Source organism: Mastigoproctus giganteus, chromosome 13, assembly GCF_048544385.1.
Source record: "Mastigoproctus giganteus isolate SK-2022 chromosome 13, ASM4854438v1, whole genome shotgun sequence".
Lineage (NCBI taxonomy): Eukaryota > Metazoa > Arthropoda > Arachnida > Uropygi > Thelyphonidae > Mastigoproctus > Mastigoproctus giganteus.
In genome coordinates this window covers 34,988,952-35,005,879 of record NC_143587.1, presented here as the reverse complement: position 1 = coordinate 35,005,879, position 16,928 = coordinate 34,988,952, and the positions used below count along the sequence as shown (strand labels likewise).

Sequence of the window (16,928 nt, the reverse complement as noted above, 5' to 3'; positions counted from 1 at the left end):
TTGTTGTTGGCTATCGGAAATTGACTAATGAAAAGAGAAGGTCAACACTGTTCAAATATTTCCACAACAGTCATTTCTTCATTGTGTATTTTATGTCAGAGGTTCCCAAACTTTCTCGGTTCACGGCGCCCTTAGTGTCTCAGTAATTTTTTCAAGGCACACCCAGACCAAAAGAAATACCTAACAGTTCTGTTTAGTAGTTAGGTCCAAACAACTTAATAAGAAATGCTGAAACTGTGAACTACCTCGAGCTAGTAGTTCGCGCAGTGTCCGACAGATGTCGAGTAGCGCTGTGTTTCCCTCGAAAATTTAAAATATTCCATGGCGCACAGTTTGGGAACCGCTGTTTTATGCAATAAACATTTAATTCCATGATTATTTTCATTATCTTTTACATTGCATACAGTTAAAAAGTTATTTAAAAGGTATTTTTAAAATTCTTTATGGACATTCCAGAAGGTCAAGGACCAATTATAATTTTTCCTATTGATTATTATATTCGATTAACGCATTTCCGTTTTGCGAGATGCGCTCGCGGGATGAATTAATCGCATCAATCGAGGCCAGCCTGTATATTTCCCGGAAAGCTTGAAATTGCGACTGAATCTTATCTCGCATTGTTTTCTAATCCTTCCTGGAAAACTCTTACATGGCAGTGTTGCTGTCAGTACGCACTGTTGCTTTAGTAAGTTACTGTACAGAGTTGAGGATTTAGAAGATCTGCGTAAGGATTTAGTAAAACAACTGCAAATGAAATATTTAAAAAAATGGACAATTTTGTGATGGAACACAATATTCTTCGGAAGAATTGCATTGCCATGTGTACTGATGAAGATTCGGCTTTAACAGGAAAGCATAGTGGTGTTGTAGCTACAATAAAGAAAGTCGCCCTTGACTTCGTTCACTCATTGCAGTATTCACCGTGAAGCCTTGATTGCAGAAGCAATACCTGAAGAACTGAACAGTTTTAGATCAGTCAAGTTAAGATTGCTAATTTTATTAAATCCGGTGCACTAAATTTGTGAATGTTCAAAATTTTATGCCAAGAGATGGGAGGGGTGACCACGATCACGAAAAAATTCTACTGCACAGCGAAGTTAGATGGTTGTCCAAAGGTAAAGTTTTAAATCGTCTTTTTGAACTTCGATCGGAAGTGCGAGTTTTCCTTTGCAATTCAAAATGTGAATTAAAAGACTGTTTCTTGGATGAATTATGGTTGGCTAGATTAGCATATCTAGCTGATATTTTTGGAAGGCTTAATGATCTGAATTTAACTTTACAAAGACAAAACGCAACTCTTTTCACTGTTAGTGACAAAGTAATGCAACAATAAAAAAAACGTGAGTTAATCATCAAAGAGTTGGATAAAAAGGTCTTAAAGTTTCCTACAAACTTTAGAAAATTTTCTTGGAGAAAATAATCTCAAATTGTATTTCCCAGAATATTATGAAAAAGAAACTGGGCCAGGAATCCATTTTCTACAGATATGCGCGACAGAAATTTAATGGATTTCAAAAACAACACTTTAATCAACTTTTGGATTAAAGATTTTAAAGAAATTTCAGAAAAAGCAATAAAATTTTTAATGCCATTTTGTTTGACATACTGTATTTATGTAAAACAGGATTTTCTTTTATGCTGTATTTAAAAAACATATCTAGAACAAGACTCCCTTTGGAGCCAAATTTACATTTGAAATTAAGTAAAATAGAACCAGATATAAATTAATTACTGTACTGTCAAACAAGCTCAAGTGTCACATTAAGTCAATTATTCTTGTTAAATATTTGTTCAATTTCTCCAAATTTATTGCATTTAATTGTTATTGATTACAATTAAATCACCATCTTAATCAAGTATTTTATAGTTTATTTTGTTTGATTTTTGTATTAAAATGAAACAAAAATATGTATAATTTATAACATAGCCTTATTATGCGAATATTATTGACTTTTCCTCTTAATACAAATACATATTTTAATCAGTGGTATCCGAAATTTTTCAATTTTGGTTTTGGTGGTACAAGTATTAATAAAAAATAATATAAAAACCAAGGTTTTCAAAAATATACCTTATATTTCAATTATCATACACTAAAAAGTAGAAAATAAATTTTTCTTTTCGCACACGATCGGTATTGGGTGGAAATATTAAATGACAGACAATTAGTAAATAAATTCCGACAAAATATAAGGTGTGGCCTTTACAGTTTTTTAATGTGAAGCACTTTATGTTGCAGGGGTAAAGGCCACACCTTCTATTTTATCGGAATTTATGTACTAATTGTCTGTCATTTAATATTTCCACCCAATACTGATTGTGTGTGAAAAGAAAAAATTTTTGTTGTACAATAATTGAAGGATACCTGCCCACGGTGGGTGGGCAGGTACCCTGGTGTAGCAATAGTGACAACCCAGTTATGAAGTATAACTTCACAATATGAGAGATGTCTGATGGTTTGCAGTGATATAGGCTATAAAATATTTAAGGACAAAGGCCTCATGCTACGAGGTAGAATGACTAACATATAGTTTAGCCATTCCCACCAAGGAGAAGCCAACAGAGCTTTGAAGCGGTGCTGCCTGGGTGGTGGTATTCGATGAGAATAAATAACAGTAGTCTTCTCCACTAGTGAAGTGTTACTTATTCAAGGTAGTACAATACCATGGCAACTCATTGGGAAGGTATTCACAATATGAGATATGTATAACCAAAACGATGCCAATTTAATTAATTAATTTAACTACTTTGGTAGATGGCTACATTAAAATGATGCTTTTGCACTAACCTATATGGTAGTCATTTGTTTTATTTATTTTAGTTTTATTATTTTTTATGAATTGAAATTTTCATACATTTTTTATAAATAAGTATGAAAATTTATGTGAAAAGATTTTTACTAACAAAAAAATCTTTACACAATGCAAGGATACACGATAAAATCTTGCATGCTTTATATGTATGTATTACATGCATACAACCATGTGAAGCAGGTAGCTGATAGGAGGCTTGTAATAGCTGCACAATGGACTATGCGATGGATTAGCTCAAATTTAATTGGAAACATTATTATGTCAAAAGAGATTGTTTACAAAATTACACCCTTCTGACCAGATAAGAAGTGAAGAAAAGGTCCAAAATCTGAGTCAGGTATAAATTCAGGTAGCCAATATATAAGACATGCAATGGCTGCACGGTGCACCGCTTGATAGATTTAGCTCAAATTTTGATAGAATGCATTGTCGCGTGAATTGGAAATATGTACAAAGTTTCAGCCTTCTACCTCTATTAGAAGTGACTGGAAAAGTGATCGGTAGATTTTATGACAGAGGCAGTGAGTTAATATAAAGTATATAAAAAAGGCTGAGAACCACTGCTCTATGGGATACAATCTGTTGAGAAAGTCTTGAGAGTTCTTGATAGACCTGGGATGGTGTGGATAGACTATAAAAATAATCTCACCTAACCAAGAGGTGTCCTTTTGTGCAGGATGATCCTTGGTAGTGACTGAGTCTTGGGGATATCCATCTCTATGAACGTTGGTATTAATTAACATGTGTGGGAGGCTCTGAAGTGGAATACCCCTTGATTTTGATGTATGTAGAAGTATCAGCAAGAAGTTAAATTTCCAGCTTCCTGTAAGCCTGAGTTTGATGATTACTATGAAGTTCCCTTTGCTTTAGAAACTGGATTATAGAGGCATTCTTGTGGGCCTTAAAAATTTGCTCTCTTACAAAGTTGTTTTTGGCTAGAATTTTATCATACTTGGCATTATGAAGTACTTGGATGATCTCCAGGTTCAAGATACTTCTCATGTTGGCACCCTGAAAGTTAAGGAGGCCGGTGTGGCATTGTGCCAAAAAGATGCAAGAGAGTTTGTGGGATGTGGATGTTGATGTTTCAATGTGTTTATAATCTTTATTTGTATTGTCTTTAAAACACACATTTTTATTAAGGGAAAGAATGAATTTTGACGATGGCTGAATAAAGCATGCAACAGTTCATTAGTTAATTGCTGTAGAGCAAACAGATTACAATGATAACAAAAAATCCACAACAAGGTGGGGAAAAAACAGTCAGAAAATGGGTTTTTATCTCCTGTGTCCTAGGGACAAAAATCAGAAAAGTGAATAATTTCTTAATACTGAACAGGTTTTAACATTGGATTATCTTTTATGATGAGCATTATGAGATGTCATATATTATACTTATATCAGAATTGTCAGTTTAATGTTTTAGCTAACTTTCTGAGAGCAAATTATGATTAAAGCATTGCTACACAAGGTGAAGTTTTTTTAAGGTTCTAATTCTTGGGCAAGTCAGTTAATAAGATTCAGTGCTGTGCATATCTTAGTATTGACTGGTTTGGTACATATACAGTGGGCCTCGACTTCCGATATTCTCAGGAATAAATTAACCTTCCATATGATCTTTTATTTTAAGGACCGATGATATTTGCAGGAACCAATGTCTTTCCGATATAGCTGGAATGATGCAGTGGTGGAAATTTTCAGATGCGTGGCGTGCGGACCATATGTAAGATTATTCTCAACCAATTAGCATCTTTGTTATTGTTCAACACAACTTTCCTGCGTGTTACAGTACTTCAAACAGTTTCTTTATCTTCTCTTTGATGTGCTTGTCCAGTGTGTAAACAGAGTGCATTTTTGTTAATTATACGAAACTGGCCTCTTCTAGAAGCAAATGCCCAGGAGAACATACCTCACTAAGAATGAGGCTAGTTTACTGGACATAAGCCTTTGGAAGATAGGCTTCTGTTGGGTGCCAATGCCTCTGGAGATTTTAAGCTGAAGCCTTTGCTGGTGTATCACTCTAACGTCCCCAGAGTATTTAAACAACAGGACATCAACAAAGGCATGCTGGGAGTGTTTTGGCACAGTAATAAGGCCTCAGTTACAAGATATGTGTTCAATGAATGGGCACTTGAAGTTTTCTGTTCTTCAGTGAAAAGTTATCTTGAGAAAAATAAGCTTCCTGTGAAGGCACTGCTCCTGATGGCTACTGTGCCAGGCCATGATCCCGACTTTGTTCAATCTCTTGAGACAATTTTACTTTGTTCAAGTCAAATTTTTGCCACCCATCAACACCACTCTTCTTCTTCAACCAATGGACCAGCAAGTGATTGCAAACTTCAAGAAAATGTTTGCAAGTTGCTTTGCAGTGACTGTGTTGAAAATGCTATCACCCTCAAAGATCTTTAGAGGTCGAAGTTCAACATCTTAGACTGTGCGAGGCTAATCGTAAGTTGTTGGAATGATGCTTCCACCAGATGCTTAAATTCAGAATGGAAAAACATTTTGCCTTTAATCATCCATAACTTTGACTGATTTGAAGATGATAGTGCTTTGACAAATTATATTGTCACTCTTGGTTAATCAATGGGGGAGGTTGACAAAGAGGATGTGGAAGACCTTATTGATGCTCGTGGGTGTGAGCTAATGACAGAGGCACTACAAGGGTTGGAGAAAATTGTGAAGTGACGCTGGGGAGGAAGAGGACACCCAAAAAGTGTCAGCTGAAGACTGTCATTTCTTGTTGGGAGCATTTAAAAGAAGTAGCAAAAAAAACACCCCAACATTGAAAACACTGAAATCACGATGTGCAAAATGGAAGACTAAGAAATTTCTTACTTCAGGAGGCTACAAAAAAGTTGTAAAAAAACAGTCCACTTTGGACAGTTTCTTTGCCAGTAACAGCAAAACACAAAAGACTGAAAAGACACATGACGTCTGATATAATCCCACCACCACTATGTCATCATTGATTTCATCAGCCCTGCACTTCAAGTCTAAGTTAAATGCTAACTTATTGTTTGGTTTTTATTTTAAGATGTTTTATAACTATTTATTAAATAATCTTTATAAAACACTTATTTTTAATGTAAAAATCAAGTACAACTAAAGGTTATACTTGATTTTTAATTAACCTTACATTTGAAATGAAATTCAACTTGAATAACTTCTTGACACCATTAAGCGCGGCTAAAATTTCTAACTGTGATAATTAAATACACAATAAATATACTATACATATGAGTAAAGCTATATGTTTAAGAAAAATTTACCTCAATAGGATGACTATTACAGAGAGCATCTAATTCTAATGCTCGACTGTAGACGTCAGTAACAAACTGTGTCCATATGTCATATTCAGGAAAAAGATGGTCAACACAGAGAAACTCAATAAAAGATGCAAAACCTTCATTTAGCCATAAATGGGTCCACCATTCCTAAAAGATAAAATAATAATAATGATAAGTGGGCATAAATTAATCCACTAATAAAAATTTATCTTAAGATGATGAAACTGTGCTAGATCAGTCTCAATATGAACCACACAGGTGTTCTTGTCAATTTTTAACTAATTCTTAACTAGTTCTAGTTAAGAAACTGGATGTTGTCACTGAAATAGCAATCAAAGGACCACGATGTAACGATGTAAGGACCATGATTTAACAGCAATGTAAGAAACATTGCCAAAAAATTAATGTTTTTAAATCAACCAGTAAAGGCATTTGCCAAAATGTTATATTAGTGATCAGCAAAGGACCACTATTATAACAATTGCCACTAACAAAAATTGCCTTGGTGTTGCATTCTCACGACGAGTTGCTTTGATGATATACTACTTCATGCAATATCTCCATGAAAGACCAAGACATTTACTGTGAAGCTAGTGAGTGTACACCATATGAGAAATTGTTTTATCATAATTATTTTATACATAGAAAACAAACAACAAAAAAATGTTTTTCAAAAAGATATCTTAATTTATTCATTCAAATAAGAAGCACAATACTGAGGCAACTTGCTATGAAGGTGGAACTCATTAAAAGAAATAAAATAAGCTGTTTTTTTTAACATAAAAGGCTTTTCTTTTTCTTTTGACATTGATTTTATTACAATATCCTGTCTAAAAATTAAGAAAACAACATAGGTTCAACTTTCTGTATTAAGAAAACAACATATGTTCAACTATCTGTATCTTCTAAAACATCTTATGTGATTTCACTGTATATCAACAACATATTTCTCACTACTGGTATATCACAATTATTTTATTTTATCTTAACTCCTGATAATGTATAAACTACAGTCAGTCCTCGTATAGCATGATAGTTGTGTTCCTAGAAACCCTCGTGCAATGCAAAATCGTGCAATATAAACAACAGGCCCTATGGGAAAAATAAGGTTAGGTGCCAACCACCCAAGATTGAACACACATTTGTAATCAAAACATTACCAAACACAATAAATAATCGTAATAAAATACTTGCGTATTTTATTATAACTTTTATTACTTTTATTATGACAAAATTCTTTTGCTTCTATCAGTAAGCACACTTGTTTTTTGTTTGGTTTTCTATCCAAACAGATGACAGCCATTCCATCTCTTCCAATTCTTTGTGTCTTAATCTAATGGATTTTAATTACACTTTGAGTTTTTCCTGCTATGAAAGTTGTTTTTATTTTCTCTGCATTCTTTGTAATTCTCAGCGTTGCCTCATTTAGGTCTGTAGCATGTGAAATATCACATGGCCTTTCATTTCGCTCAAAGCGTTTCACAATTTCATATTTTTTCTCTATCGACAGAGGCGGACTGGCCATAATCCTTACCGGGGAAACCCCGGTGGGCTGGAGGGCGGTGTGATTTTAGCCATAAACCACAGTATGAGGCCACTACGTAAGAATTTTTGACCCAGTCGCCTCTGTTTATCGATATTGCTCTTCTTTTTCTCCCTGAATCTGCAGTGTCTTCACCAGGACGCTTCCTTTTCACACCTTTTAAGTATTTTACTCATTTTTAGGGAATAAAGCACAATTACAAAACGAGGAGGCATGCTTGATATACATAAACAAAGCTGCGTGCGTGTAGCAACTGAATAAACAACACCGTAACGGCAGAGATACACTATTAACACCTCACATTTTACTAAAGCACATTTCTAGGGGTTACTACCATAAAACAATAAAAACAATTTACAGTTCTGTTTCTGCTAGTGGAATCTGTTATAAACTGGTAGTAAACTCAATCTAATTGCATTTGCAATTATACCGATAGCTGGAATTGTTGGTTTTTACGTTATTATGGTGAAATGTGTTTCCCCTTCACTGATATAAAAACATAAATACATTTTTAGAATCTTCTCTTCATTCCTATCGTATTGCGTTCGATTGGGGTGATTCTGCGTTCGACTGCCATTTTTTGTAAACACAAAGGCGAATCGTGCATAAGCGAATTCAGTTCGTGTTATATAAGATATCGTTCCCCCATTTATAAATCGTGTATGATCGAATTCGTGTAGTGTAAACACATGTTATACGAGGACTGACTGTACATATAAAAAATTCATTTTTCAAGCGCATTTTAGTTACCCTTCAATAAATGTTAATTTTGATCTCTTTTTTTTTTTAATTTTTTAAAAAATGTTTCAGTAACTGGATTTACAGAAATTCCTGAAATTGCTTAAATTAAAATCCCATATAGAGCAATCAGAGGGGGGAAAACAGGAAATGACAAACCCTAGTTATAATAATGTAAATGTGCTTGCCACTTTTACTACAGAAAATTTTAGCAAACAAGTATAACAGGATAAAATTTTTCAGAATCCAACTGCTGAGTTTTTATGTAGCAGTAAAACGTGTCATGGGCACTACTATTCAGTACTGCCCACGTGACTGCTAAATACAGTGATGTTCCTGTATTCTCTCTCTTGTGACCTTTGAACCCTTGACCTCATTTGGTCATAGGAATACAAAAATTTATTTAAGGAGGAGGAGAATTGTAATAGTCAAATTAGCACTTTTTACTCAAAGGAACAGAAAATTCTGTAATTCCCAATAAATTTATTCAAAGAAATATATTTTTTATGGCAAATTGCATTTTTGAAACTTGTTTAATTATTTTCTAAATCAGACAAGATAACATAATCTTAGCACTTGTTTTAAAACTACAACACAAATTAAAAATACATCTAGTCCTTTCTAGTGTTTTTGAGAAATAAAAAGTAATTTTCACTCACTAGACAAATTTCTGTAAAATGTAACCTGTCAATTAAACAATAAGTAAAGTTTTATATAATTACTTACCATTGTTACAAGGTTGCCAAACCACTGATGAGCCAATTCATGAGCAACAACTACAGCAATCCACTGCTTTCTGTCAGCTGAAGTGTTCTGAGAATCAACTAGGAGGCATGTTTCCCGATATGTTACCAGACCCCAATTTTCCATAGCACCTAAAAGCAGTAGTCAACAAATATTTATGTAAACATTAGAGAGTACAAATAAAATCACTGTAATGATCTGCAGACCAATCAAAGTGGGGAAAATTATTTTTAGTGTTAGTTAAATTTTTTTTTTTTTTTTTTTTTTAATTATAGCAGTCCTACTGTGTTTAGTTTATATATTTATTTAGCCAGCTTACATCTATACAGAATGCCAGGTATGTTATGCAAGAGACAGTATAAGGGGCAGTCTAATTAAGACATTTCTGCATTTAGTTTGAAGGCAGCAAATGATATACATCTGTAATTGACGTATGTTTCTTCAAATACATGGTATGCTCAATAAAATGAAAATAAGTTGCTCTTTTGGTGGCAGGCAATGTGCCCAGGTAAATCTGCACACTATGCCACTATAAGAGCAACTTAGTTGAGAATAATAATCTGTAGTGCTTTAGGAAATTAAGAACATGTTACACTATGCAGTCGAAGCAACTAGTTTTTCATTATTCTCTCAAAAAATGAAAATTTGCAAAAGGATGAAACATCTTAAAATATTTGAAATAACTCTTAATCGAATCAGATCATAACTCAACTATCATTTTTCTTAATCTTTAAACTAATAATATTATTAAAACAACACAATGATTAATAAATTCAACTAAGCTTAATTAAATATAAAATTCTTCAAAAACTGACCAGTTTCAAAATGTGAAACATTTTCTCCTAAATGTTAGCAATATCAATTGTGTATCCAGTTAACAATGAATGAAACTTTATTATTAATCAAAGGAATGTAACTGAAATTTTAACTGGACAACTTAGACTATGCTAACAAATGGATTCTTTTTCATCGGCTGTTCTTAATGAAGAATTGTAATTTTTTTTTTTTTTGCTTAAAGATTTCTGCATCTAAGCAAAACAATTTCTTTCAGAGATACCTTAAAGTATAAAAAATGTGTTATAAACATAAACTATGCTTACCAGATGAAAAATCAGCTATAGCAATAAGATCCATTTTTGGTAATGGATACGGAAGACCAAAATATTCCTTATAAAATGGTAATGCTTTTGTTGCAACCTAGAAAAAGTAACAGATAACTGTTTTCATTTTTTATGTAACCAAAAATGCACAAAGCTTAAATATGAAAAAAATCTTTTAAAATGTGACTTGTCACTACACATTTATAACCAAAATGGGACACCTTGCACTAGTTTTTTTCCTTTGTGCACAAAATACAAAGAAAAATGCACTAGCTCTTCCACAGAAATGTTACTTAGCCTATTTTAAAACTTTTTCTCATGCAAAACTTTTGTCTGAGCCTACTGAGACTATCCACAAAGAATATCAGTAAATAAATCACAAAGGGGAAGAAGGGAGTAGCAGGAAACTGACCTAAACATTGCATTTATTTTTTGATATAATCACCAAAACATTTATACATTTATCTCCATTGCTTTATATCAAAATTAGTTGCTATCCAGTTCCTTGTGTCTTAAATAATTTACAGAATGTTTCCTGGTGTTGCTTTATGTTTCAGAAAAGTGTCAAATTGATCCTTATTCATTTTTTAAAATATAAAAAAAATTTTAATGTCAGCTAATGTCCATATCTCTTTGTCATAATGAAATGTAGTTTATATAATTTCAATAAAATTGTAAAACAAGGATTATATGTTTTCTTACTGCCTTTTGTTATTTTTTTAATATATAATTTATTTTCTTAATCTATAATGTAACCCTACCAGCCTCAGCTGCTCAAAAGGAATGAACTTTTTGTGCATTTTCTTCCATTATTATTATAATTATTAAAAGTAGATTATTATAGAGATAAACTTGCTGAAGTCAATGGAAGGAAGAAAGTAAATTATGCCACATCATGGTAAATAAAGAAATAAAACATAAGTTACATAAAATAAATAGGCTTCACTGAACTGTTTCTTGAGTATACTTACCTCCAAAGCAAACTGTCCTTGTTCTTTCTTTCCAACCGGTGTATAAACTCTCACTTTAACACCATCTGAGGACTGGCCTTCCACATAGTCAAATTCTCCTACTACACATGCAACAAGATAGGTAGACATCAAAGGACTTGTTGCAAAGTGAAGTTCATGAAGAGATGTATCTGAAGCAACCGGACATTCTTTCACAACACTCTGTCAAAATTGTACTATGTTAAATTAGTGAGCTAAAGATATAAAAGAAACCAAAAAATTCACTTAAATGTTCATTTAAAAATATTAAGTCAATGATGTAACCATTTAAATATAATATTTAAACAAGGCTAAGTGAAATTCATTGAAACTACCAGAAATAAGAGTAATTCAGAGGTTAACTTATTTAATCCACACTTTTGGTTGTTCCTGGTAAAAAATTTATATGATTTCCTTGAAATTTATTTTTGTAAAAAATCAAAAAAAATGTAGGGGGGCAATCAACATTTACAGTTAAGTTCAATAATGTACACCTTCAATTAGAAAAAGGAACAGCATGCAAAACTGATTTTTCCACCCTACTGCATTAAGTTTGTTCAATTGCTTATAACACCTTTATCTACTGCCAAGTCACAACTCTGCAACAAAAGTGATTTGATTCAACTCAATTCCACTGTGTAATTTTTTAATTAAAATTTATAGCTTATTTAATGCTGGTTATCATCAAACTACATAGGTTAATGTATTTCCTTATATCATATAACATTTATTCTTCAAAATTTGCTAGCAGAAAAAAGCATTTGTCAAAATTCTTCAACAACAGTATATTCTTTTAATCTCTTTATACATTTTTATTTTTAAAACTTACAAATGTTGTTTTTTTTAGAGTTAAAACTCAAAAATGTTGCAGCATTTTTAAGTTTCTCAATACTTTGTAAAGAAAACAAAGGTTAATAAGGATACTATACAGTCCATTATACAGAAGTTACATGAGTATATATAAGGTCCTAATTATGGAACTAAGTTGTTCTTTGTTGCTTGTTTATAGTACTGCACTGTAAATTGGTTTCTCTGTAAACAATGCTTCATTTAAGGTGTGTATTCACTATAATTTGGGAAATGAGACAGTGGCCATCAGATTGGAAGAAATCAATTTTCATTCCCTTACCCAAAAAAGGAGATCTGAAAATTTGCTCAAATTACAGGACTATTAGCCTAATTTCTCACACTAGCAAGATTCTTCTTAAAATCGTATTAAACAGGATCTCAAGAAAACTTGAAGAAGAAATGCCAGAAGAGCAAGCAGGTTTCAGAAGGGGGAGAGGAACCAGAGATCAGATCTTAAGTCTATGACTGATTATTGAAAAATGCAAAGAATTCAATGTTCCCGTCACTTTGCGCTTTATAGATTATGCAAAAGCATTTGATTGTGTTCAACATGAGAAACTGTGGGAAATTACTAATATGGGTTTCCCGATCCACATAATTCAGCTGATTAAGCTACTGTACCAGGAACAGGAAGGAACTGTGAGAACCAACATGGGAAACACTGACTTTTTGACAATAGGTAACAGTGTCAGGCAGGGCTGTATTTTGCCACATCACCTTTTTAATCTTTATGTCGAAGATATCATGCATGAAGCTTTGGAAGATTTAGAGACTGGCATCAAAATTGGAGGACTGAAGATAAACAAACAACCTTCGTTATGCAGATGATACTGTGCTAATTTGCAGTTCTAAGGATCATCTTAAAGAAACTCTGAGGAGAGTATGTGAAGCAAGAAAGAAAAAAGGATTGTTTCTGAATGTGTGTAAAACTAAAATTACAATGATTGGTGATAATCTTGGTTCCAGTAATGTGAGGTTAATGGGCAAGATATTGTAGAAGTTGATGAATTAATTACTTAGGGTCAAGAATAAATAAAAATAGTGACTGCTCAAACGATGTAAAGAGACGACAGGCAATTGCTAAAACATTGGTCACTGATCTGACAAAATTATGGAGAGATCAAGATCTGCCCCTAAAGATGAAACTGAGAATCATTGATTTGTTAATTTTTCCAGTTGCCACTTATAGATGTGAAGGATGGAATCTGACAAGAGCTGACAGGAAGAAAATTGAGGCATTTGAAATGTGGTGTTACAGGATAATACTGCGTATTTCTTACTTGGATCGAAGAACAAATGAGTGGGCATTGAATAAAATTGGCAGGCCTAAAATTCTTCTTCATAGCATCAACAAAAGAAAACAAGTTTTTTGGTCATATAGTGAGAGGGGAAAACTTTATGTTGAAAAATACAATGGAAGGAAAAATCGAGGGGAAGAGGTGCAGAGGAAGACCTGCAACTAGGTGGAACGATGGAATCAGTGAACTTCTGGGCATGACACTTTGTGATGCCACTCATAGAGCATATGATCGATGCAGTTGGAGGAATTTGTTGATGGCCACAACAGCTCCTCAAGGAACTATGTGACTGGAAGAAGCAGAAGAAGATTCACTATAAGAAACTGACAATTTTGAAAGTTTATTTTTTTTTTTCGTATATTATATTTATTCAGTACTGCTGTTTAATATTTTTATGTTAAAGTACTATTTTTTAAAACTATAGTGATGTTGGAATTACCATAAAAGATAACTGATTAGCATCAAAACAGTAAAAAAAAAAAAAAACTTTCTAAATTAAATTTGCTCACAATTAAAAAGTGTGCTTAAAACAGTTGAAATTAACATTTGGAGAGGAGGTTACACTGCTTGTTAGATAGTGCTTAATAAAGGGTATTCCTAAAAAGGATTCAGCCCAGGACAAATAAAAACCTGCCACTTAATAGATAGTGATGTTTAATAAAGACTGTATAAAGCATGTTTCACTATATATAATTATATTTTATAAGTTTGCCATACCAAATATTAACAGGGGGTGCAAAAAACATAATTAAGCCTAACTGAGGTTTATAGTGTTCTCAATAATTTCAGTTGGAGGAATAAGAATTTTGGTCCTTGATTTAAATATATTTTAGAGTAAGAACAATTGGAGTAAGTGAATTTGTCATTAGCTTCTAATATTGTAATATAAAGTCACAATACAAAAAGAAAATGGGTCACCAACCATAGGCAGAAAAGAATATCATTTATATTCAACAAAATTCAAAATCTGGCCAAATTTTAGTAAGGTACACTATTGGGCTATCATTAATATTATACATCACCGAGAGCTATATTTTCAGAGTTATGATCCCAAAAACATTACTTATTGGTTAAACCTTGTATATAAAAAAACTATTGAAGTGTACTAAAATACTGAAGATAACATACCATATTTGATAAGGCTACTCTATCCTTAGGAACTATCAAAATAACATCAAACGTGGCTTTGATGGCTGGTTCGTCCCAACAAGGAAAGGCTCTTCTAGCATCTGTAGGCTGCAGAATAAAATAAGTATTAAACAATTATGATATTAAACATTTTAAGCAATAAGGACAAGAAATCACTAGAAAAGACTGTTAAGAACAAGTACAAGGAGTTCTAGTTGTGTATGAATAAAGGAAAGAAGAGCAAATCAGATAGGCCCCTTGTAAGATAGGAGTGATAAATTCATAGACAACCCAAATAAAGCAGCAGATGAATTGAATAGGTACTTTGCAATGTCATTACAATTCAAAGTGCATTTGAACCAAGAAGAAATAGTGAAGAAAAGGTCAACTTGCTGTAAAATAAGGAATATAGTGATCTCTAAGAAATATCTATCAGAAAAGCTACTGAGAATGAGGGGTCTCAGGAGTGGATGGTATATATATATATATATATATATTTATTCTATAAAAGGTCGCATGTGATACGCCACCTTTTAAAAAAGGCCACTAGCAATAATGATATCATTAGACTCTAGGATAATCTACTCAAATTGGAGAAGCAATGACAAAAAAAAAAAAAAAAAAGATACGACAGGAAAGAACAGAGAATTGAGAGTACTTCTGAGGTGGGAAAGACCATATAGTCCATGCCAACAAATGAATCCTAAAGAGATCAGTGTCAGTTTGTGATGGGAAAGTCTTACCTGACCAATAGACTTAACTATTATGACAAGGCCATAAAATTAGAAGCAAATAAACAACTTATCTATACATTAAGTAAAGCTTTTGGTATGCCTCCCCAATGAAAGCTTATTATATAAACTGGAAGGAACAAATTGCAATTATAGGGAAGACCCTCATGTGGATAAGGGGCTGTCTTTTTGCATTTGCATAGTAACTGCAATCCCTCAGGAACTCCGCTAGTTTCATGATAATTTTGAGGGCTCGGAATACTATAATTCAAAGTCAACAAAAAAAAAAAAAAAAAAACAGCTCAGAAGATCCACAAAGGGTTCAAAGAAAGGTAGCCAAATTGGTGAAGACTAATCATTGTCCCTATGAGGAATGGTTTAAAAGGTGTGGAATGCAAAGCTTTGCAACTAAACACCTTTCGGAGCAGATCTTGATTGAGGTGTACAAGGCCCTGACTAAAATGAATGAGGAAGATATACTTGTCCTAGTAGGACAGAAAAGAATAATAACTGAATAATAATTAAAAGATAAATTGAAAAAGTAAATGTATAACAAAATATAAATCCTTGGTGAATAACAGAAGGCTGGATCTCACAGGTTTACCTTCAGAAAGTGTGCTGCAGATCACTGAACCAAGTTACCTCTGAAGATGGTTGAGGTGGAGAAACACAGTAGAGTTCAAAGTGGAATTGGATGGTCACTTTTGGCAATGGAAAACCCCACCAGGATTTTTTTTTTCTGGCAGATGCAGAAAACAGTGCTGCTTTGTGTCATTTAGTCATTATTAAACAGTTATGATGTTACACATTTTCAAATGTTAAATCAGAACTTGAACCCTGGAAATCTACTTACAAATGCTCCTGATATACTAAAGAAAAATAAAAATTCCCATTAATCATAATTAATAGTAATTTTTTATTTAAAAAAAATTAAATAACTTTAATGAAATTATGTTAAGGCATAATGCCAATATAGAAAACATAGAAGAATAAAATAATCCAATGCTGAATTGCATATATGAGTGTCAAGGCTGTTTCATAATAACTGCAATGGAATACACCAACCATATATGACTGAAATTTTATTAACATAAATTAAAATAGAATAAAAAAATAAGAGAGGATAAAATTTTTGTTGTATGAGTCAAAGCTTTCCTAACATCATCCAATATCATGTGTTTTGCAGCATCTCTGAATAGCCTGTCATGCATGCTATGTAGGTTTGTGTGTTTAGCATTTTGTTGTTTGAATGATCACTTAAGCTCCAGCCAGGAGAAGATAACATGGAAATTTGCTGGCTACGTCTCTACTACTTAAGCCTTGCCACAAGGAGGCAGGCCATTTGGAAATATTGCCAACTGCTGGACTATGGCCAGCCCAGTAGGCAGACCACAGGCCTTGGCTGTCTAGAGAGTAAATGGAAATTTATTTATTCATTGATACTCTATGCTGGACTGCTCTCTAGTACACTGGGGTTTCAGAAGCAAGCCCTGAGGGGGGGAAATACAAGTAAATAAAATAAATAAGAAAATAACAATATAAATAAAAGTAATAATAAATAAATAAATAGTATATAAAGATAATAAAAAAATACAGCAGTCCCTAGATTAACCATGTCTTTAACAATATTCATTTACAATGCACCTCTCATAAGATCTCATGCATCTGATATAAGGACAAAAATCCTAATTAATGTTGTTGGTAC

General features: G+C 32.9%; 1 protein-coding gene across 1 annotated transcript in view; it reads right to left on the bottom strand.

Annotated features, from left to right (window-relative positions):
• The window catches only part of Psa (puromycin-sensitive aminopeptidase), a 142,436-nt gene that overhangs the window by 69,293 nt on the left and 56,215 nt on the right, over positions 1 to 16,928 (bottom strand). The window contains exons 4-8 of the mRNA XM_090387786.1: positions 14,493 to 14,600; positions 11,200 to 11,400; positions 10,229 to 10,325; positions 9,111 to 9,259; positions 6,086 to 6,250 (exon numbers count right to left, since the gene is read on the bottom strand). Coding sequence (XP_090243912.1) covers positions 6,086 to 6,250; positions 9,111 to 9,259; positions 10,229 to 10,325; positions 11,200 to 11,400; positions 14,493 to 14,600 — 720 coding nt within the window. The remainder of the gene's footprint in view (positions 1 to 6,085; positions 6,251 to 9,110; positions 9,260 to 10,228; positions 10,326 to 11,199; positions 11,401 to 14,492; positions 14,601 to 16,928) is intronic.